Source organism: Hemiscyllium ocellatum, chromosome 10 (genome assembly GCF_020745735.1).
Source record: "Hemiscyllium ocellatum isolate sHemOce1 chromosome 10, sHemOce1.pat.X.cur, whole genome shotgun sequence".
Classification (NCBI taxonomy): Eukaryota; Metazoa; Chordata; class Chondrichthyes; order Orectolobiformes; family Hemiscylliidae; genus Hemiscyllium; species Hemiscyllium ocellatum.
The window spans coordinates 16,508,818-16,533,334 of record NC_083410.1 but is presented as its reverse complement, the minus strand read 5'-3'; the positions used below and the strand labels follow the sequence as shown (position 1 = coordinate 16,533,334).

The 24,517-nt window shown below is 40.7% G+C and overlaps 1 protein-coding gene across 2 annotated transcripts; it reads right to left on the bottom strand.

Annotated features, from left to right (window-relative positions):
- Nucleotides 1-457: 457 nt before the first annotated feature.
- Nucleotides 458-23,061, bottom strand: tfb2m (transcription factor B2, mitochondrial). 2 transcript variants are annotated; one of them, XM_060831285.1, is made up of 9 exons: nt 22,664-23,061; nt 20,329-20,764; nt 20,151-20,242; nt 15,794-15,947; nt 10,708-10,856; nt 10,520-10,609; nt 5,935-5,997; nt 4,374-4,522; nt 458-1,112 (listed from the first exon to the last, which is right to left on the bottom strand). In XM_060831285.1, exons 2-9 carry the CDS (start codon nt 20,750-20,752, stop codon nt 920-922), a joined length of 1,314 nt encoding a protein of 437 aa, XP_060687268.1. In that variant the 5' UTR covers nt 20,753-20,764; nt 22,664-23,061; the 3' UTR covers nt 458-919. The 2 variants fall into 2 exon arrangements, with proteins under 2 accessions (XP_060687268.1, XP_060687267.1); XM_060831284.1 differs by having other exon boundaries at nt 22,689-23,059.
- Between the last annotated feature and the right edge of the window lie 1,456 nt (nt 23,062-24,517).

The window sequence follows — 24,517 nt, the reverse complement described above, 5'->3', positions numbered from 1 at the left end:
CAAAGTTTATTGCTTTACATTGGACCATGACGACAATTATTTTCATACCCTCAAATTAAAAATAAACAGGGGCTTACAGTTTACCCAGCTGAAAGCATGGTGACTACACCTTAGGAGAGAATCAATTTCAAATAATTTGTGAAAAGCTCTCATGTTTGATCAAAAGCAACAGTTTACCAAATAATCAGAATATTCAAGAATATGCTGAAAACTAAAGGTGAGGTTGCTATGGGCATGTTCAGATTTTCAAGAACATATTTGAGTTTAGCCATTATTCAACAAATGAGCTGAATGAGTTTACTGGATAACAGTGGTGCAATGTGGTTGACGATTAACTGCCCTACACAATGGCCCTAATGGAAATGAAAGTGAATATAGCTCAGTCATAATCTTGTTGCTGACCTTCCATCAAGAGTACCATACAAAACAAAATCAAACAAAACTCATTTGAAACAACTTCACTGATGAATAAAGAGCATTTAATGAGGATTATATTACATATTAGTACATTTCAATAAAAACAAAATTGAATAAAATAGAGCATTTAGATGATTTGATTCAACACTGAGTGCTGCAATCTGCATTTCTGTACAATATGTTCTCTTCATGTTTGAACCTCGTTTCATAATTATCAAGTGAGGCTCTGTGCAGGAATTCGAATGACCTACATCAAAGATTAATATTGCTTGTAATTTATAAGCAGGCCAAATTGATCAGTAGGCTCTGATCAAGGCTAAAGTCTTCACTGACATGGTATATGGAATATCATCTCAGAAATGGACCACACTTATAAGAATGCACATCGAAGCACTTGAAGGGATCCTGTGATTTGGATTCAGTTGCATCTAGGTAGCATTCACACTATGAAGGATTAAGGAGCAGGACGATTCCTCCCCCCTACCCCATCCCAGTTATGCATTCAGATGTGTGATACTGTAGAATTCATGTTCTCCAACACTTCCTCATAAAGCCAACTTTGACTGAAATCCTGGGAGTGTTCCATTGCTTCAAATAGTTCCTTGTATTCTTCTGGATGCACTTCACCTGTTAATATATCCTCTGATAAACCTAGCTGTGTCAGTAACTTCGCTCCACTTCCAGGGCACCAAGACCTAAGTGATGATTTAAAAGCATTGAGAAGATTATTTATTTTGATATGATAACATTTTTCAAAAACTAATTAATATTTAGCATGATTAGAAGCTGATACATTCAGTATATTGAGCAGTGTATATCCAAAGAGGGCATAAGACATGAAGAAAGTTCAATTGAGAATCATAGACAACAAAAAATACCCTTCATCCCATCGTGTTTGCACCAGTTATCATTCACCTATCTACTTTAATCGCATTTTCCGGCACTTGGCCCATAGCCTTGTGTGGCAAGGCATTTCAAGGGCTCATCAAAACATTCCTTAAAGGTCTTAGCAATTCCTGCCTCTAATAATCTTTTAGACAGTGGGTTCCAGATACATATCACCCTCTAGGTGAAAAGATATTTCCTCAAATCCCCTTCAAACCTCCTGCTCCTTACTTTAAAACTGTGCCCTGGTTAATGGCTCCTTCACCAAGAGAAAATTTTCCTGATGTACCCTTCCTATTCCTCTCAGAACTTTGCACAACTCAATCAGATCGTGCCCCCATCACCACTATAGAGCCTTTTCTGATCCAAAGGAAGACAACCCCAGCCTATTTAGTCTCTCAACAGCTGAATTATTCCAGCCTAGACAATATACTCGTGAATCTCCTCTGTACCCTCTCCAATGCAATCACATCTTTTCTATAGTGTTGCAACCAGAATTACACAAAGTACTCAACAGGAACCTCCTTGTTTTTGTATTTAATGCCTTGACTAATAAAGACAAATATCCCACATGCCCTCTTAACCTTCTTATCCACCTGTCCTATTGCTTTCAAGGATCTATGGACATGCACATAAAGGTTCTGCTGTTCCTACCTACCATTCAACCTGTACTCCCTTGCCTTGTTGGTCCTCCCAAAATGCATAATCTCTCATTCTTCAGGATTAAATTCCATTTGGAAAGGAAGTTATTGTAAACGTTCTGGAGATATTGCTAACAGTGAGCAATGAATCTATTAACACAATAAGAAGTATTGCTGTTAACTTATTAGCTATCTATGGAATCTACATATTTTTAAACCAATCTGTTAAGCAAATGAGACTTGTACAGAGGTCCTTCGGCTTGGAGGTAGTGACATTATGCCATGGGATCGCCAAATCTATGCAGCCTGATCATAAATTAATTTTACAATTTATACCAATTTTGGGCTCAATTTGTAAACAGAAAGCTATCACTGATGAATTACTTCACATAACTGGACTGTCTCGGAAACCTGTGTCAACAAACTTCATCTACACCTTACTTGAATACTCATTTAAGCACTGCAATTAGGATTCCAATGCTTACAAAAGGTAGTAATTATTTGCTTCATTGTGTGATTTCTTTCATTACAAAGGAGGTTAACTCGAGAATACTGTTGATCTTGGTGAGAGGTCGATGGTGAAATCCTTAACATAATTAAACTGTTTGAGGCGAGACAATTTGACTAGACAAATATAGACAACATTAATTCCCAGCTTTAAACTAAGTACTGAAAACCAGATGGCTGCTTGATGCAGAGTTAAGTCCGCCCATGATAAATCTCTCATCTGGTTACTAACCTGTATTCCGTTTCAACAGAAAGAAAATTAGATCCCACTTGTTACATCTTGCCCAGTTATACAAAACAATGCACAATGCCTCAGAATATAATCCAGTTCAAGTAATGTGCATAAGGATCACAAATTACATTTAATTTAATCTCCGTCAGAATTTCAAAACAGAAAGTAATTCAAAATTTATCACACTGTTATGGGATCTGGAATCATGTGTAGGCTAGACCAAGTGAAGATGACAGATTTCTTTCATGAACCAGATGGGTTTTTAATGACAAGCTTACATGGTTATCTTTAGGAATCTTCATCTTCAGAATTTTATAAATTAAACAATCAATTTCTACCATCGTAGGATACAAAACTATATTTCCAGAATATGAGCCTGGAGCTCTGGAATAATGGTCCAGAGATATTAACATCATGTCACCACTACCTCATTAATAAGATAAAGAGCTCACGGTGTTGGGGGTAGTATAACAGCATGAAGAGAGGATTGGTTGGCTTCTGTTAGGAGTTGGAGTAAGGGGCATATTTTCAGGATGGCAACCTGTATCTAGTAGTATGCCACAGTGATCAGTGCAGTGCTATGATAATGTACAATATATATTAATAACTTGGATGAGGTAAGTGAATGCACTACAACCAAATTTATGCATGGCACAAAATGGTAGGAAGGCATGTGATGTAGATGCCATAAGAAGTCTACATAAGGATTTAAACAGATTATGTAAGGATGCACAAAACTTAGCAGGTGATATACAAGTGGGATACAGAGATTTTGCACTTTGACAGGAAGTATAGAGGAATTGATTATGATTTAAATGGAGAAAAAGCAGCACAGAGGGATTTGGGGCTTCTTGTGAATAAATCACAACAAGCTAGCGTACAAGTTCAGAAGGTAATAGGGAAGGCAATTGGAGTATTGGCCTTTATTGAAAACAGTACAAGGTACTGGAGAGACAACACACAGAATAGAGTAAATAATTTTGTACCTCTTACCTAAGAGATATATTGGCACTAGTGGAAAAAGGTTCAGAAGGTTGATCTCAGATATGAAGGGATTTTCATTTGAGGAGAGATTTTGAGTCTGTACTCAATGAAGTTTAGAAGAATTAGGGGCGACCTTAGCGAAACTTAAGATTATTAAGGATCTTGACAGGGTAGATACAGAGGGTCAACATGCCTTGTGGAAAGGTCTAAGACCAAAAGTGTATAATTTCAGAGAAAGAGGCTATCCAGTTAGAATAGAGATTAGGAAGAAGATTCTTCCCCCAACTCCCAACAGAGGGCTGTTGAAGCTGGGTCGTTAAGAATACCCAAGGCTGGGAAGAACAGATTTTTAACTAGCAAAGGGGATAAAGGGATATGGGAGAAAGGGCAGGAAATGGAGTTGAGAATTAATGATATCCTTGAATGGCTAATCAGACTCGATGGGCCAAATGGCCTACTTCTGAACTTAAATCTTGTGGTGTTATCAACCTGCTGCCCTGAATACCACCTAACTGCTCAGTTGATCATTTTTGCCAAATTTCAGCTTCAAGTAATACTTCTCTCCCTCGATGACATCCCAATCATACTTAAAGTGATTCAATCTCATTTGACAGTCTCCACTGGCACTGCATACAGTAAAAGATAAGAAGAGGAAATCGGATTTTCCTCAAGACAGTGCTTTACTTGCTGAAGTCTTTTATACTTACTCTAGTCGGTCAATTAGTTTAGCTTTACGTTTTGTAAGGCACTGCTTCAGCATCAGAACCAGCGTGGATGAATTGGCAGCTGTCAAGGTTTGAGTGAATAAGTCTTTGCGTGGAGTTAGTCGCACAAGACATAAATGATCATTTGTCAGCTACAGAAATTTCAAAAAAAAAAGAGACAAAAGAATTAATTTCTAACAAACCACTACTTTTTTCAATGAGGTGATACAATGTGATTAACAGCAATACAGGTAGAATTGAATACTTCGCTGAAGTATCTACTGTAATTGGTTTACTGATTTAATATGTAAAGGTGAAAACCATTTCACAATGTGAATACAGAGGGACCTTGATTATCCGAACGAGATGGGCGGGCACTATTTTGATTGGATAATTGATTATTTGGTTAATTGATTCAATGTCTCTCCTCTGGGGCTTGGAGTTTTCTGTTAAGTCTGCTCCCCGTTCACGAGACTAGGCAGCAGCACACTATGCACGAGCCCTGTCTGCCCCACAATCCTGTGCAATACAGCCTTCCCCACAACCCCGTCCACACCTCCTCCCCCCCCCCAAACTCAGCCCCCTGTTCAACACTGCTCCCCCCCCACCCCCCAAACCTCCCCTCCCCTACCTCCAATCCCGTACAACACCGCCCCCTCTCCCATGCAGCCAGACAGGATATCAACAACAAGACTGTTGCTGCCACCTTTTTGGGCGGAGTAAGTCTCCAAATAGCTAGCGGGTGCATGCACACACACAACTGCAACTTTTTGACAGCTTCCTCCTTTGCCCTGAACTGGACAATGTTGGAGACATTATTTGGCAGGGTACAGCCTGTGTAGAACTCCAGGGAAAGAGAGGGCAAGCAGTCAGACAGAAACAGTGCCTGGACTCCCATCAATGTCCAGGACTGCTCTCGGCAGTATTTCAGTGAGCAGAGTCCTTTTTAAATCACTGTAAACAAAAGACAAGATCAGTGTTGGAAACATTTCTTTGATGTAATGTTTCTATTGGGACCTCAAGATCTCCTTCGGATAATCTGATATTTGGATAACTAATATTCGGATAATCGAGGTTCCTCTGTATTAACTAACATTGCTTATCACACATTTTATACTTTTAAAAGTGGCAAACACTAACATCAGAAAAGAGGATGAATCTTGCAAAAGATGGGAAATACCTGGATAATCCAAATATTGCTAACACCAGACAGATCAAAAGCCTAAATCTCAGATAACAAGTTTACCCAGAAAAATAGTAAACAAATTACTAAAGCAGACCTTCTTTCTTGGTGCACAGATGACAGTTTAAAAACTTGCATTTGTTAAATGGAAGCATTCAGAATTACATTTTCAGCCTCTAGTAAGTAACAAGCTAAACATGATTACTGCTATGTTATCAATTTGTTTTTTTAACAGAATGGATAGTGCCCCAGAATATTTTCCCGAAGTGAAGGAGCATTTATTGTTATATAAAATCTGCAGTACAGAACTTCTACATAGCCAAAAAATAAATTCTTCAAAGAATTTGTACTTCATCATACTCAAGACAACCAAGTACTTACTGAACTTCGTTGTATCCCATATCCTCCATTTTTAGAATTTGTAGCAAAGGATGACCATGGTTCCTAAAAAAGATAATTTGTTTAGAAATATTAAACACTTCCAATTAAATATTCCAGTTATGGTATTGCTACTATAAACATTAAACATTCAACCTCAAGTCTCGAAGTGTGGCACAAAATAACCCTTTAACTAAGACCATTACATCATGGCTAGGGTAACAACCAACTAATTAGAAAGAAGAGTTGGCTGTTTTGTCAATTTGATAAAATCATGGACAATTTGATCGTGGCTTTAAGTCCATTTTTCTCCCTGCCTCCATAACACTTAAAATGATTCTTTATCCTGGATAGTGTAAGCTTCTATGGCTGTTGAAGCTGTTCCAGACAAGTGGAGAGTATTCTTATTCACTTCCAAGTTGTATCTTGTCCTGATGGACATGCTTTGGAAAGGTTGGAATTTTGCAGGTTTGTATGAGATTCTCTTCATTCTTCTAAACTCTGGTGAATGTAGTCCTAATTGATCCTGTCTCTCCCACACATCATTCCCACAATGCCAGAAATCACTCTAGTCAACCTTTTTTGCACTCCCTCAACAGCCAGACTGTCTTTCCTCAGATAATGGAGACCAAAATTACATACAGTACTCCAGATCTGGTTTTACCAATGCTGTGTACAGTTGCAGCAAGACATCCCTGCTCCTGTTACTGCTCTTTCATTGGATGAGATATTGAATGCAATAGGAGGTGTGATGAAGCTGCTCTTTCAACTATTTTCAAAAACAGGATAGGCAGACAGGCAGAATAGTCAAATGGATAAGTTAAAAACAAGTTCCTCTGGTGAACAAAGACTGCACACAGTAATATTTCAGCCTGATAAACTTGAATGGATTTACTGAACTAATCTATCATTTCAAGAGCAACACAACTCAATACTTTTGATTCACAATTTAAATGGTTACAGAAGTAGAATAATCCATTTTATACAAATCCAGTGAAATTCACACCAGCTTACTTTCAGATGAGAACCTTGAATCCCCATACCAGTCACTAATATTGAAACTTCACATCACATAGGATAAAATGTTACACAAGCATAATTTTAGTCCACCAAAGGTCTTCATGATGAATGAAAATGGTGGTGACAAAGTGGACTTGATGCTGGACTATGAATCCAGAGATTCAAGTAGTACACTCCAAGTTGGTGGAACAGAAATTCAAAAAAGCTGGGATTTAAATATCCAATGATCACGAAAATACTGTTAATTATTGCTTATACCCACCTGGCACACTAGTATCTTCATGAAGGAATTTGCTGTCCCTACTTAGTCTAACTGACCTATGACACCAGACCAAAAGCAATAAATTTGACTTTTAAATGTCCTCCAATAAGGCCCACCGAGCCACTCAGTTGCTTCAAATTGCTAGCAAACCTCAAAAGGAATAAAATTGGATGTACCAGCCTGGCAGTGACATCGGCATAAGAACCAACAATGGCAATTCAGTCCCATCATCTTACAAATCCACTACCATTACGTTTTGAAAGGAAAAGGATAGCTGATTCATGCAAACACTACCACCTCCAAGTTCCTCTCAAACGTACTCACCATCTATCATGGATATATGTTGCTCTGTTTTTTAGTGTTGGTCATTCTAAATCCTGAAACTTTCTCTAAGAGCAATGTGGGTGTTGAGATAAAAATTCTGGGTTTTCTGTGTAAAGCTTAGGTAGAAAACACAGAACTTGGGGAAAAAAATGATTTCAGCATTAGTTTACGTTGTGTCAGTTCTGCAGGGACCTTAGCTGAAGGCAGAAGTGTAAAACATTTACGTCTGAGAAACAGACCAGTTTAGACCACGAGGCACAGGAGCAGAAGCAGGCCCATTGAGGTGAAAATTTATCTGATAATTGTCAACTTTGATTTCTCGCCTTGTCCCATAACCCTCAATTGCCTAGCTGATCAAAAATTTGTCTAGCTCAGCTCTGAAGATATTTAAATGACACAGCCTCTATATCCATCTGTGGTAAGGAATTCTACAGATTCTCGAGATCAAGAGAACAATTCCTCCTCATTTCTGTCCGAACTGGGCAAAAGCTTAATCTGGGATTATGTCCTCTGGTCCAAGGCACATTCTGATTCACTAATGTTCTTTTTAGGGAAAGTAAATTTGCTGCCTTTACCTGGTTCTGGCCTACATGTGACCTTAGCCCCATAATATGGTCTGACCTTTAACTGCCCTTTGGGTAGTTAGGAATGAACAATAAATGCTGACTTAGCCAATGATGCCTACATGTGAACAAATAGATTAAAAAAAAGCTTGAAAGTTTACTCTCAGTTTATTTTCTCTTTTGATCTTTTTAAAATCACCTTTTATTGCCTTTTAAAACTTGCCCAATCCTCTGTCTTACCACGAATCTTTGACACATTGTATGATTTTTTTTTTCCCTTTCAGTTTGATGCTATCCGTTACATCCCTGGTTAACTTATCCCTTTCCTAGAATCCTTCTTTCACAACAAAGATATATCTCCCAGTGTAAGTCATAAGTATTTTCTTAAATGTATCATTGTTCCTCAAATGTCTGTAACTAAACTCATTTCCTAGTTCCATCCAACTAGCTCTGCCCTCATTGTTTTGCAATTACTCTTATTTCCAACGCAAGTTTCTCAATTGGAAACAGTAATAGTTCCTGACCAAAAAAAAATGTGCTTAGTTAAAACCCTAAAAGGGGTTATTTGAAGCTGATAAACTTCAAACTTGGGTATTTGAAGGTGTCAGGAAAAGGTCATCAGATTCAAGAGACTGGGAATTAAGGTTGCAGTCCAATTAAGACGATAGAGATGATGTAAAGAACATTCTCTCAAGTGTAAATACTGCAAAAAAAAATGGTTTTGCGATTTGTAAATTTTTTTTTTTACAAACATGGGACTATATTTTTATTGTATTTCAAAACCTTTATACAGTCTGTTCTGATGATAACGTGATAGTTCTGTTCTCGTGTGATCTCACGTTATTAAACTAATGGGACCAGAATCATGGTATAGCCAATGCAGGTAAGGAAAGTTCGAATTCTACAAATAACGGTCTAAATTATTCAATCGCATGAAAGCCAATTTGTGCTGAAGAAACACATGTTATAGCAGAACTGAATGTATTGTGTTATATGCAAATAACTATTTTATTTTATCTAAATTTTATTTCCTTAATATTTTTTGGTAAAATGAAATCGCCAGACTGAGTGCTCATGTTTCATTGAGAGATCGCTTCATTAAAACAACAATAAAAAGACACAAAATGATGTGTTATGCTAAGTTTCAGCCTGAGATTTGACTTATCCAATAATTATCCACCTGTATGAATGGCTTGCATGCAGGGATGAATATAGTACGAGAGAGTCTCGTCAAATTTACAGATACAGTAAAACAAGTGGGAAAGGAAAGAAATAAGAAATTTACAAATGTATGAGAATAGGTCAGGTGAATGGACCAAAGTTTGACAAATGAAGTTTAATGTGGATATGTGAGGTTATTTATGTAGGTTGGAGGAATTGAAAATAAAATTATCTAAATAGATAGAAACTTCAGAGTACTTTGATGCAGAGGGATCTGGGTGATCACGTGCATGAATTGCAGAAAGCTAGTATACAGGTTGTAAAGGAAAACAAATAGATCTGTACATTTATTGCTAAATGAATAGAATAAAAGTAGTCAGGAAGTATTGCTGCAAACGTACAAGGCGTTAGTGAGACCACATCTGGAGTACTGCATACAATTTTGCTCCCCTTACCTGAAAGGGATGGAGATGTGTTGAAAACAGTTCAGAATAGGGACACTAGATTAATTTCAGAGAGGAGATATTTGCCTGAAGACAGATTGGTGAAAACAGTCCTAAACTGCTCAGAGTTTAGAAGATTGAGAGGAGATCAAATTGAGGTATTAAGATGTTAAAGGAGATTGTCAAAGCAGATGGAGATAGGATGTTTCTTTATCTAGAAGAAGAGATATTGTTTTAGGTTAAAGGGTAGCAGATTTACAACAGATTAGAAGAAATTACTTGTCTCAAAGGACTGTGAATCTGTGGAATCCACTACCCCACAGTGAAGTGGATACCAGGACATTGACATTTAAATTGGAAATGGGTTAAATGGTAATGAGAGCAGCAGGAAAAGAGAAGTCAAAGCTAAGATATAATAAGCCACGATCGTATCAAGCTTGAGCAGCTGAATTGCTACGCCTCATACTTATATTATAATATCATCATCATCTGCACCAAATGAACCACAGTCTTTCATAAGGCAGCTCAGCACACCGCCTACACGGCGATCGGAGATGGGCAATAAATACTGACCAAGTCAACAAAGCCCACATTCCCTGAATTATATTAAAAATAATCCAATCTCACCAAGGCCAGTGTGCAGTTGAGGTTGTATTTATAATACCTTGACACAATGATTTGATTTGTATGACGCATAATCATCGCTGCTAGCAGAAACATTACAACATTTAAAAAAGATCAAAATGAAGACATACATATAACATTGTAAGCTACAACTTACAATCATATCATTAATAAGGGAAACAAATTCGCACCTTGTGCAACAGCTGTATTTCACAAGCCAACTGGTATAGGGCAGTTAATGCCTGATAGTGCTTCAGGTTTCCAGCCTCTGCTGTCAGTTTCTACATAGAAGATAATAAATTTTCAATTTCAACAACTGAATTCAAAAGCAAGAGTTACAAAAATTTTCAAGCATATTGACAAAGAGGACTTAACATACCGTGTATTCTTTCTCACTCATGAATATGTTCATTTCTATTCTTCCAAGCTGAAATACTGAAATCCGCTCAAACAGAGCATAAATGAGTTTCCAAAGCACGTTTCGTTCATTTTTTTGTGGCAAGATTCCAACTACTCTTATTGGTATATCTAGGAAAGAGAAACATTTTTAAATATATGCACTATTAAAATTAACATGATGTGATACTTACCGTGAATACTCAATAGTCTATCTCATGTAAATTTTGACCCCCTACCTTTGGCCAAATAACCTGGAACTTTCCATATATCATGTGTAAAAGTCAACCCTAGTTCTTCACAGATAACAGATCAATGTTTATGAATCAGTGCACCAGCTGTCAGGTCCAACTCCAGCTTTCCAGTATGCTGGTTGTTCCATTCCCCAGCCAGTCTTCCAGTCCATTGGCTATTGTGTTCCGCTCCAGAATTACCACAATTCATTTTTCTATTCATTTAGAGATCAATTGGGCTTCTGCCAATGATATGAACTTTGACAGGCATGAATTTCAGCCCCTTAAAAAGTAGTGTTATGGACTAAGCCAGACATTCTTGAGCATGCAACCCAGACCATAACTTTGCAGTTTGTTTCAGTAAGTACACAGTGAAAATTACCTGGAGTAACTTAGCTAGGTTGACTACTAGGTTTTTAAAAACTGGGAAATTTATTCACAAAAATTACAAAATGAAACACAAAGAACAGAATAAAGAATCCCTACAGAACTCAGTCTATCCAATGTAGACTTGATTATGCTGTTAGGAGAAAGTGAGGACTGCAGATGCTGGAGATCAGAGCTTAAAAATGTGTTGCTGGAAAAGCGTAGCAGGTCAGGCAGCATCCCAGGAACAGGAGAATCGACATTTCGGGCATGAGCCCTTCTTCAGGAATAAGGAGGGTGTGCCAAGCAGGCTGAGATAAAAGGTAGGGAGGAGGGACTTGGGGAAGGGGCAATGTGAGTATGATAGGTGAGAGGTGGTTAAGGTGAGGATGATAGGCTGGAGACGGGTGGGGGCGGAGAGGTCGGGAAGAAGATTGCAGGTCAAGAAGGCGGTGCTGAGTCCGAGGGTTGGGACTGAGATAAGGTGGGGGGGGAAATGAGCAAGCTGGAAAAATCTGCATTCATCCCTTGTGGTTGGAGGGTTCCGAGGCGGAAGATGAGGCGCTCTTCCTCCAGGCGTCATGTTACGTGGTCTGGCAATGGAGGCGGCCAAGGACCTGCATGTCCTTGGTGGAGTTGGAGGGGGGATTTAAAGTGTTCAGCCACAGGGCGGTTGGGTTGGTTGGTGCGGGTGGTTTCAGAGGCGTTCTCTGAAACATTCTGCAAGTAGGCGGCCTGTCTCCCCAATGTATACGAGGCCACATTGGGTGCAGTAAATGTGTGTGGAGGTGAAGATGAATTTCTGACAGATATGGAAGGATCCTTTGAGGCTTGGAGGGAAGTGAGGGGGATTTGGGGCGGGGGCAAGTTTTGCACTTCTTGCGGAAGGTGCCGGGGAGTGGAGATTGGGTTGGTGGGGGTGTGCGGATCTGACGAGGGAGTCGCGGAGGGAGTGGTCTTTCCGGAACACTGATGGGGGTGGGGAGGGAAATATATCCTTGGTAGTGGGGTCTGTTTGGAGGTGGCGGAAATGACGAAGGTTGATACGATGTATCTGGAGGTTGGTGGGGTGGAAGGTGAGGACCAGTGGGGTTCTGTCCTGGTGGCGATTGGAGGAGCGGGGTTCAAGGGCGAAGGAGTGGGATGTGGAGGAGATGCGGTGGAGAGCATCGTCAACCATGTCTGAGGGGAAATTGCGGTCTTTGAAGAAGGAGGCCATCTGGGTTGTTCGGTATTGGAATTGGTCCTCCTGGGAGCAGATGCGGTAGAGGCGATGGAAGTGGGAATATGGGATGGCGTTTTTACAGGGGGCAGGGTGGGAGGAGGTTTAATCTAGGTAGCTGTGGGAATCAGACGGTTTATAGTAAATGTCCGCGTTGAGTCGGTCGTCCAAGATAGAAATAGAGAGGTCTAGCAAGGGGAGGGAGGAGTCTGAGACAGTCCAGGTAAATTTGAGGTTGGGATGGAAGGTGTTAGTAAAGTGGATGAACTGTTCAACCTCCTCGTGGGAGCACGAGGTAGCACCGATACAGTCATCGATGTAGCGGAGGAAAAGGTGGGGGGTGGTGCCAGTGTAGCTGCGGAACATGGACTGTTCCACATATCCAACGAAGAGGCAGGCATAGCTGGGGCCCATGGCTACTCTTTTGGTTTGGAGGAAGTGGCAGGATTGGAAAGAGAAGTTGTTCAGAGTGAGGACCAGTTTCAGTCAGTCGAAGGAGGGCGTCAGCAGAAGGGTACTGGTTGATTTGGCTGGAAAGGAAGAAGCGGAGGGCTTGGAGGCCTTCATGATGGGGGATGGAGGTGTATAGGGACTGGATGTCCATGGTGAAGATAAGGCGTTGGGGACCAGGGAAGCGAAAATCATGGAAGAGGTGGAGGGCGTGGGTGGTGTCCCAAACGTAGGTGGGGAGTTCTTGGACTAAGGGGGACAGGACCGTGTCAAGGTATGCAGAAATGAGTTCGGTGGGGCAGGAGCAGGCTGAGACAATGGGTCGGCCGGGGCAATCAGGTTTGTGGATTTTGGGCAGGAGATAGGAACGGGCGGTGCGGGGCAGTTCCAAATATACACCACAGCCCCAATAAGGAAACCCCCCATAAAAACAGTACAAATGGAACAAATGCTTACAGGTTAAAGTTTGAAGGACAGAAGGAGAGAGAGAAAGCCTGTTCATAATGTCCACTGCTGAACTTTAACTATTTCTGGACTGAACTGCTCAGCTAGAGAGCTGACCGCTCCCCTTTCATTGTAGGGGTTACTTCAAAAACATGACCACTTTGGCATGAAGTCTCATCTGTTTACATATGATCAAAAAGGCCTCTCAATACCCTTTAATCTCTGTACCAAACCAGTCTAATTAGAACCGGAAGAGTTTTATGACCATTCCAAAAAAGATCAAGGACACAGTATCCTTGAGAAAAGGAACAGCTTTGCGAAAAAAAGGGACCAGCTTTGTGACAGTACTATCCATACAATAGCCGACCCCATAAATTTAAAAAGAAGTCAAATAAATTTGACTATTACTCGAGTATATATGGTAATTTGATAACATTAACATTTTTCGTTCAACAGCACCTGTGGAACCCCGACCTCTATAACTGAGGACAAGGTCAGACATTCTGCAGCACCACCACCCTTAATTCCCCCTCCAAACCACAAGCAATCCTGTCACTAAGTCAAACTTCTGCCCCTCCCTTCTAGTGGCGCTGTGGATATCCAAACACTCCAGTGACAGCAGCAGTTCAAGAAAAAAACCTCACTACCACCTTTTCAAGGGCAATTTATGATTGGAAATAAATGCTGGTCAAGCCAGGGATGCACTCATTCCATGAACCAGTTAAGAAAAAAAGACAAAATCTACTCATGCTATTGCAATAAAATGACTAGTTCCTTCTCCACCTTTTTCTCTACTGAAGGACTTGATTCCTTGCTGAGACATAGTTCCAATACAGTGACATGCTATGCTGACATGCACGTTAATAGCTAGTCTTCATTTGTGAGCCTTCACAGTGGAAGCAGGATATCTGGACAATCCAGGTCCTGTCCTCATTTATCATCCACAATGAAGGGTGCCGAATAGCTTCAGGAACAGGAACCGCAAGTGATTTTTCCTTCATCACCAGGGTGCTGGTGCCCAATGCAGTAGTCCAAAATATTGGAAAAAAGGGCACATAAAAAGTAATGAATCAGTAAAATACTAGCATTAACCATGTACTTAGAGAGCAGGTTCCAGCAACAAAAAGAATAAAAGATAAAAGAACCCTACCAATCAGGTCTTGGAGAATCCACCAACAAAAACCATCAAGGTGTCTGGCTAATTAAAAAGGTGACACAAAGAAGGCACATAAATCTTTTGCAAATTAATAAAATACTCTTAAAAAGCTCTGAATTAAATCCAAATGTCCGAATTTATAATCTTGATGCAAAAAATTGTCAATTCTGAGTGCAAAGCCAAATCAATAAAAGGAAATAAGACTTGCATTTATCTTACACCTTTACTGAATTAATAACATGATGAATTAATAGTGGGCAGCACGGTGGCACAGTGGTTAGCACTGCTGCCTCACAGCGCCAGAGACCTGGATTCAATTCCCGACTCAGGCGACTGACTGTGTGGAGTTTGCACATTCTCCCCGTGTCTGCGTGGGTTTCCTCCGGGTGCTCCGGTTTCCTCCCACAGTCCAGAGATGTGCGTTTCAGGTGAATTGGCCATGCTAAATTGCCCGTAGTGTTAGGTAAGGGGTATATGTAGGGATATGGGTGGGTTGCGCTTCGGCGGGTCGGTGTGGACTTGTTTGGTTGAAGGGCCTGTTTCCACACTGTAAGTAATCTAATCTAAACATGCCAAAATGTTTTACAGCCAATGAGGCTCTTACAAAGTAGAGTCACATTGGAATGCTGCAGTGAATTTGCTCAAAGCAAGCTTTCAAAGCCCCAAACTGACAGTGACTAAACAACAGACATCAACATTCACACTGATGAATAAAGTTTGAACACATCAGTAGCATAGCTCCCCTGCTCTCCTTCCAAGACCACCTTTATTTAACAGGTCCATTTGAGCAATCAAACCAGTTTAATGTCTGATCGGAAAGTCAGCAACTTTTACTGTGCAACATTGCTTAAGTACTACAAGGACTGTCAACCTAGAGTTCTATGCTCAAATGGACTTTGAACTTTATGACTCAGGAAAGTTCACAGAATCCCTACAGTACATATGGAGGCCATGCACCCCATCAGGTTTTCACCTACTCTCCGAACAGCATCCCACCACCCTGCCTTTACCACAGCTAATCCAACTAGCCTGCACAACTCTGGATGCCACAGGACAATTTAGCATGGCCAATCCATCTAATGTGTCACCATTTTAGGGATCAAAATGTTTGTCAAAATATAATCAGTTACAACAGATTCATATTCTCAAAATAAGAACGGCTTTTAAAAGAGACAGAAATTCTTGAAGAAATTATCACCTGCAGTCCAGGCAACTGGTGCAATTCCCAGATCATTGAAGAGTTTTTCAGATGACATGGCAGGAGGTCTCACTGGGCCACGACCAATTGGATCAAGTTTGAAGAAATCACAATGCACCACCTCCAATTGCCCATGCAAACGTCTTTCTAGGGACTAAATGTTTATTTCAGTAGTTTAGAAAATGGTTCCAAAAACAAACAGTTTTAAAAGCACTAATACATTAAAACATTAGTGACTGTTTAAAGTAGTGTATAGTAATGGAATGGAAGTCTTCATCTTCAAATACCAACTAGATAAAACGTAAACCAGAACAACACAATCACGTTTTGTCATTTATATAAATAATTTGGAAGTGAACATAACATTTGCTTAGTAACTTCGCAGATAACACAAATTGGAGATGCAGTGGACAACAAAGGTTACCTCACACTACAATGAGATCTCGATTAGATGGGCCAAGGAATGGCAGATGGAGTTTAATTTAGATAAATGTGAGGTGCTGCATTTCGGAAAGGCAAATCAGAGCAGGACTTAGACACTGAATAGCAAGATCCTGGGGATATTGCTAAACAAAAAGATCTTGCAGTGCACATTCATAATTTCTTGAAAGTGGAATCGTAGGTAGACGGGAAGAAGCTGTTTGGTATACTTGCCTTTATTGACCATGCATTGAGTATAGGAGTTGCGGGGAGGTGGGGGGGGGGGGGGGGCGTTGTTGCGACTGTACAGTACATTGGTTAGGCCACTTTTGGAATACTGCATTCAATTCTGGTTTCCCAACTATAGGAAGGAGGTTGTGAAACTTGAAAGGGTTCAAAAAAGATTTAAGAGGATATTGCCAGGGTTGGAGGGTTTGAGCTATAGGGGCAGGATGAATAGGCTGGGGCTATTTTCCCTGGCATAGGAGGCTTAGGGGCATGGGTAGGGTAAATAGGCAAGATCTTTTCCCTGGGGTGAGGGGAGTCTAAAACTAGAGGGTATGAGTTCAAGATGAGATGAGAAAGTTGTAAAAAGGGGACCGGAGCAACCGTTTCCACGCAGAAGGTGTTGCGTTTATGGAATGAGCTGCTAGAAGAAGTGGTGGAGGTGGGTACAATTACAATATTTAGGAGACACCTTGATGGGTTTGGAGAGATATGGCCAAATGCTTGCAAATGGAACTCAGTTTATATGGGACACCTGGTCAGCATGGACAACTTGGACCGAAGCATTTCCATGTTGTATATTTCTATGACTCGATATGAGGAGCAAAGGGCAGGATGAGTAGGGAGAGACATGCAGGAAATCACAATTTAGCCATTTCAGTCTGTTCCACCATTCATTCAGATCATAGCTGACTTTTGACCGATCTCCACAGACCTCCTGAAACCTCTTATTCCTTAACCTTTGGCTCAACATTTTCAATCGTGGGTGTCTGACAGCCCTACCTGTGAACAAGGAGGCTCTCGTTCAAGTAGCCCCTGCACCAGAGGGGGGTAATAACATCGCCGAATAGATCGATTAGAAAATATCGACATCTCCTGATTCGAAACAAACTGGGCAAGGATGATACCATGAAGTATTATCTCATCTTAACAAGGGGGCATAAAGATAACAAAATAGACCACAAAAGGAGGATAGATCCAGGGATAAGTGACACCTGAAGGAACCAGTCAGAAGAGAGTGGGAGGTGGCATTAGTCAATGTTCATCAACCTCAACAGCCAATTAGATATTGATCATGCGCTCCTTAAATAAGTTAGAAATGAGCCTCATCTCACCTTGAACAATCAGAATATAATGCCATAATTGATCATCCTATAGATTGTGGCTGGGAAAAAGTTAACAAGCAAATTTGAAAAGCAAGTTAGTCAAGCCTATTGTCCACTTAGAAGCAGAAGCTGCCAGAAGTTTCTGAATGTGGACCCTGCACCTGAAGTTGAATTGGAAAGCAAAGCTGTAGTGATTAGGAAGGCAAATGAAATGTTTATTGAAGAGGAATGAAACATACAACTGAGGAAGTTTTAGTGCAGCTGTGTAGGACCTTGGTGAGACCGTATCTGGAATACTATCAACAATGAGACAACCTAACCACACTCCGACAGTCAATGATGTTACCATCACTGAATCCACCACTATGTACATCTTGGGGATTATCACTGACCAGAAACTCAACTGGACTCAAATAAACAAACAGTGGCCACAGGAGGTGGTCAGGGACTAGGAATTCTGTGGCAAGTAACTCCCCTCCTGACTCACAAAAGCCTGTCCACCATCTACAAGTCACAATTCAGGAGTGTGATGGAATATTTCCCACCTGCCTAGAGGAGTGCAGCTCCAACACTCAAGAAGCTTGACACCATCCAGGACAAAGCAGTCTGCTTGATTGGCACGACATCCTCAAGCATCCATTCTCTCCATCACTGATGTTCAGTGCGCAGCAGTGTGTACTATATACAAGTTGCACTGCAGAAATTCAAATATCCTCAGACAACACCTTCCAAACCCACAGCCCCTTCAATCTAGAAGGACAAGGGTGGTAAATATATGGGAACACCACTACCTTCAATTCCCTTCCAAGCCACTCACCATCCTGACTTGGAAATTTATTGCTGATCCTCCATCGTCACTGGGTCAAAATCCTGGAATTCCCTCACTAATAGCATTACTGCCAAACTGCAGCAGTTCAACAAGGCAGCTCATCACCACTTTCTCAAGGGCAACTAAGGACATGTAATAAATGCTGGCCAGCCAGCGATACCCACATCCCACAAATTAATAAATAAAAAATTGAAACGAAGAATAGTTTTGGTCTCCCCGTTGTGGTAGTTCTGTTCACCGAGCTGGAATTTGTGTTGCAGATGTTTCGTCCCCTGTCTAGATGACATCCTCAGTGCTTGGGAGCCCCTGTGAAGCACTTCTGTGGTTTTTCCTCCAGCATTTGTAGTAGTTTGAATCTGTCGTTTCAGGTTGTCAGTTCCAGCTGTCCGTTGTAGTGGTCGGTATATTGGGTCCAGATCAATGTGCTTATTGATTGAATCTGTGGATCAATGCCATGCCTCTAGGAATTCCCTGGCTGTTCTCTGTTTGGCTTGTCCTGTAATAGTAGTGCTGTCCCAGTCAAATTCATGTTGCTTGTCATCTGCGTGTGTGGCTACTAAGGATAGCTGGTTGAACAGAACCACAACAACGAGCACCCGAGCAACAAATCTTCTCACAAACTTTGGTCTCCCTGTTTAAAAACGCAGTCTCATTGCTGGACCGAAGGGCTTGTCTTAAGAAGACTGGGTGAACAGGTTGGTCCAGTATCCACTGGCGTTTATACGAATGGGAAGCGATCTTATTGAAAGACGCTGAAGGGACTCGAGAGCTTGTATGCCAAAAGAACACTTGCTTTTGTTTTTTTTTGTGTGGGGGAAAGAGACACTTAAAATAAGGGTCACTGTCAAAGAATAAGACATTGGAGCAGAAATTAGATCATTCAGCCCACCGAGTCTGCTCCACCATTCAATCATGGGCTCATGAGTTTCTCAACCCTATACACCTGCCTTCTCCCTGTAACCCTTGACAGCTTGACACTCAAGAACCTATCTCAATCTTAAATATACTCAATGACCTGGCCTCCACAGCCTTCTGTGGCAATGAATTTCATGGAGGTCTCTTTTCAAAGCAGAATTTGAGATTATCTGAAGGTTATAAACATGGGGAATTCTCTTCTCCAGGAAGCACTGGAGGCTGGGTCACTGAATTAATTCGAAATAGTGTTAACAGATTTGATTGTGAATGGTTATGGGTGCCAAATATGAAATTGGAGTTGAGATCACAACCAGATCAGCCAAAACCTTAATGGCTTATTCCCAAGTCTTGAGTGTGACTTGGAGATGATGCCCACAACATTCCCATTTTCAGGCAAAGTTCTGGCTTAACTGAAAGCTACATAGAGTTGGCTGAGTAGGTTCTGGTATGACCCACAATTGGACATGGAGTGTAAATACTGACACAAGAATACTTCATTTTTAAAAAGGAAATGCAGGATGAAGAGAATTGACTTTCATGGTAATTTTTTGTAACATGGTTGTACAGCAGAATGAATAAACTGAAGATAGAGGTAATAATTTTTTTAAGGGAACAGCACTGAAATGTTCTAGACAATTCGGATCACTTTGCCTTTGCACCCAGGGAAAAGCATGATCTTAATTCTTTTTTCTACATAAAAACCAAAATCAGGAATCGAGGAGGAGTCAGCATTCCAATTCATTCATCCATCTAAAGGCAAGTTCCATGCATTTCCCCCATGTATCGCACACACAATTGTGAAATGCTCAGTCTCGAAATGAATTAACTCTGATCAAGTAAACAAGATTAATTACAAATATACCTGCAATGCAGGGAGAAACTGCTTGTCACTCTCCAAAGACACCACTCTCTGTGCTCCACCATTCAGCAGCGCACGTGTCAAAACGCCAGGCCCTAAGAATACAATAAAACCAAACTCATCAAGGAAAGGGAAAGATTCTTAAAATGCTAACATTGATTCAAAAAGAAAGTAGACCAACCTGGATTGCATTCAAAGATTATGGCATTATCTTCAGATAGGTCTCCATCAAGATGTTCCACAATTAGATTTGCCAGGTCAGAATTCAGAACAAATCTTCTCAAATATCTACTCCTCTCTGCCTTGATTGTTATTTCTTCAATGTCTTCCATGTCCAGAAAGTCAAACCTGGATATCGGCCTCTGCTGTTCTTTTCTGAGTACTGAACAGGCAACTGCAGACAAATATCGCTCTGTCCTACCACAATAGGTTGAATATTCTGCCAGCTTGAGTGGAGACTGATTTTTTGATGGGAGACTCTCAAGAAATCTTGTGTCACGTGAATAAGTTTTTAGTAAATGCTGTACACGTTGCAAACAACCACATGCTCTACAGGTAACAGTCCTTACAGTGAAAAGCATAGCCTTGTACTTTAATAGTGCCATTTTGGTTGTTACCTAAAACAAATGGAAATTATTAAAATTTTAGATGAAATCAAATCTATATCTACCATATGCATCATATACAAATGTAACCATATTATTAAAGTCAAAATTATATTTCACATCATTGTGGGTGAAGATTTCAAATTGCACTTGTCACAAATGGGTACTACCCTGACACTAGATTAGACAGTCTCAAAGGACTTAACTGAGAGAATAGAACGCAGGTTACACAAACCACTACATACTCATACTTAAAAGGTGTTGCTGAAGAGCAAAATCAATGTCTAATTCTGTCTGCCTTTAACTCACAAAAGAATGAAAATTAACTGTACTCAACGTTGATTTAAATCAAACTTCAATGCAGACAACACCTTGACTATTCTGCATTAATAGCTTCCATAAAAATTACATTTCAAACAACATTCATGATGGCTTTTAGAAAACATGGTCAACAAATCAATATTTCTTGCATTCTTGTGTTCTCCCAAAGTTTAATCTGAGGTGATTCATTTATTTATAGACTGTGACTTGTGCGCGAAGTAATAATTTCAGTCAACTTCAGATGAAAAATCATTCATAGATGCTGAATATGAAAAAGCTCTTTGAAAGAGAACAATAGATGGCAATGTTGGCTGGGCTATCTCCCTTTCTAATATCAAAAGTATTACCATAAATGATACAAACTAAGACAAATATAATCCAAAAATTCAAAGCTTCAGCTGAATAATTTTCAAGTACAATATTCAATGGTAAAAATGCCATGAATGACAACTAGCATGTTTATGTCAGGTTGTTTGGCTACCTGTCTTTGGGTTTGAGAGAAAATTACTCATGAAAGACACATGGTCAATACGTTGAATTTGACATTTCTCCAAAGAGATTAAATTGCTCCGTATTCTTTGAATTCGAAAAGCTAATGAGAACAATGTTTTTATTAGGGAAGCCAGTTATCCCACCCTTTCTTTAAAAACTATTTATTTCCCTCTACTTAGGTTGTACTGCAGCTGCTTTGGACCATTAGGCCTTTGTGTGACCACCCAGTCTGGTGAATAGTTTTTGCCTCTTTGTTTGAAAGAGGAAATAATTTTGAGAAGCAGTTAAGAAAAGTTTCACAATACTAGTTTCTGGGATGAAGTGTTTATCTGAAAAGGAAAGATTTAACAAGTTTGGCCATTACTCACTGGAATTGACAAGAATATATTAAAAGGGCACAAACGCCAAAAGGGTAGCCACATCATTAACATACAATATGCCAGGCTTACAAAAAGCATAAAGCAGACAAAAAAAACTGAACCACAGATGTATCAATACCACTTCAGATTAATGGAATGCAAACCAAAATACAAGAATCCATTGGTACTGATGATGATCATGGATTAGTAATCCAGAATTTGAACATCAATTCAAACCTTATTAAAACCGTTCGAGCAATATAAATAAAAACAAATATCGGAATTCTGCTCATTCAGGTGGCTGAACTAATGCACGCGAGTGCTCATTTAACGTTTTCACGGCTAACCTCACTGGATTGGTTACAAATTGGAATTCACTGCACCTACAAAAGGACTGAATACGGAATTTTCGCAATATTAACGAATATTTCGGTGGTAGGCAGAAAGAAAAAGTATTCCTGATGAAGGGCTTTTGCCCGAAAGGTCGATTTTACTGCTCCTCGGATGCTGCCTGAACTGCTGTGCTCTTCCAGCACCACTAACCCAGGCAGAAAGAAAGAGTCCACTCTGCGCTAACCATCCCTCATTTAGGAGAGAGTAACATTAGTGATCTGGGTCTATGGGGGGGGGGGGCAACGCCAAGACATCGCACGTTGCTGCTGTTACGAAATCCACATCTCATGGTCTCCCCACATGGACATGTTTGCATTGCGGAGAGACATGCATCGGGATGCCCGACCTGATCGGGAAGGGAAACGAAATACCCGAAGCTGTAGAATGGGTCCAACCCACGCTCTTGTCCGTCCGGCAGATGCTGCTCAGCATTCAGCGTTTCTCATCGGTGCCGCCGCCGCCATCGTGACATTGACACCCGCGTCACCGAGCGCGTTATCGCGTCAGCAAGTCCCTCTACGTCAACACGTCGGGTGATGTCATTCCCGACCGTTGGCCCTGGCAACGCTCAAGCCTCCGTTCCGGACCTTTTTCGGTAAGTAACCGTTACTTGTTTCAAACACACCTTCAATTTCGGCCTGACGGGGAGAAAGGAAGTAGGGAGTGGAAGATGGGAAATGCTTTTGTCTGAAACATCGAATTCCCTTGCTTCTCGGATGCTGCCGAACAGGCTGTTGCTTTTGCAGCACCACTCTAATCTAGACTCGAGCCGACTGCCGACGAACATTCGGGAAGATTTAGGCAGCGCATGTGCACTCACGGACCCGGCCAGACAAATGGTTAACGGTGCGCATGCGCAGCAATGGTGCTGCATTAGCTCCTGACCCAATCTGATGATTCCTACACATGTCGCCACAGGTTTCTGCTTTTATACCCACTTTAGAATTGTATTCTTTATTTTCTGATGGTTATCCTCCAATTTACACTTTTCCGCATTAGTTTCATTTGCCAAATGTTTTGATGCACTTCAGAAATTCACCATGACTTCTTTGGCTGCACCTTACAAATCCTTAACCATTACCATTTGGAAGGAGAATTGAAGCAGATACTGTATATGAAAACACCATTCCCTGCAAGTTTACCTCAATGGGTCTCGTCATCCTGATTTGGAAATATATCTTCTAGGAGAAAGTGAGGACTGCAGATGCTGGAGATCAGAGCTGAAAATGTGTTGCTGGAAAAGCGCAGCAGGTCAGGCAGCATCCAAGGAACAGGAGAATCGTCGATTTTGGTATGGCATTTATGTGGATTAGAATAAAAAGTAAAATCTCTACCCTCAGGGTGAAGACACCTCCACATATCTACCAGCCCATATTCAGATCAGCCAATTTCCTGGATCTCAGAGGTATACCCGGGGAGCTCCTAGGTATCCCGTCCACCTCGGGGTCGATGATACAATTAAAATCTCCCCCTATGATTGTGTGGCGCATCCGGAGAGCCATCAACTTGGAGAATGCTTCTGTTACAAATTTAAAAGGGTGTGCCGGGGGGGGCAATAAAGATTCAAAATCCTGTATTCCTCTCCATATATTACGGCTTTAAGTAATGTATGCTGTCCAGGCTCATCTTTTATCTGGCTTAGCATTTGGAAGGGAAGACTCTTCCAAATAAGAATGGCCACTCCCCAACATTTTGAGCTGAAAGATGAAAAGAACACCTGGCTAAATCCACCCTGTTGCAGCTTTGAATGCTCCTTATCAAGTAGGTGTGTCTCTGATAAAAGGGATATATTAACCTTTCTTTTTTAAGACTTGATAAGATCATTTTCCTTTTGATTGGTGAGTGACTCTCCTTGATATTCCAGGTGCACCACCTAAACGAATGACTAGCCATGATTGTTCATCAAGCCTGAGACCCCCCAGGAGGAAAAACCCCACCCAAAAGACATTGAGTAGAAACCATAAACAATTCATATATAAGAATACCCTTCAAAACAACTAAATCAAAACAGCTAAGAACTACTCCTAAAAAAAAAGAAACATATTTAAAAGGAGACTTTTCCCCTTGTCCACAGGAGGCACTCCTACCTTCCAGTAATTCTACCGTAACATCTCCCAGCTAGAGCCATGCCCTTGGCCCAGACATTACAAAATAGAGTAAATAAATGCCAATATCTTATAATACAGGAGTTAAAAGTGGG

Bases quoted from the DNA above. Each gene is read 5' to 3' on its own strand.
- tfb2m (XM_060831285.1), bottom strand. From the start codon at position 20,752: ATGGCACTATTAAAGTACAAGGCTATGCTTTTCACTGTAAGGACTGTT. The intron at 5,998-10,519 runs GTGCGAATTTGT...TATCTTTTTTAG, and splicing joins AAATACAGCTGTTGCACAAG to GAACCATGGTCATCCTTTGC. The intron at 4,523-5,934 runs GTAAGTACTTGG...AAATTTCTGTAG, and splicing joins ATGGGATACAACGAAGTTCA to CTGACAAATGATCATTTATG.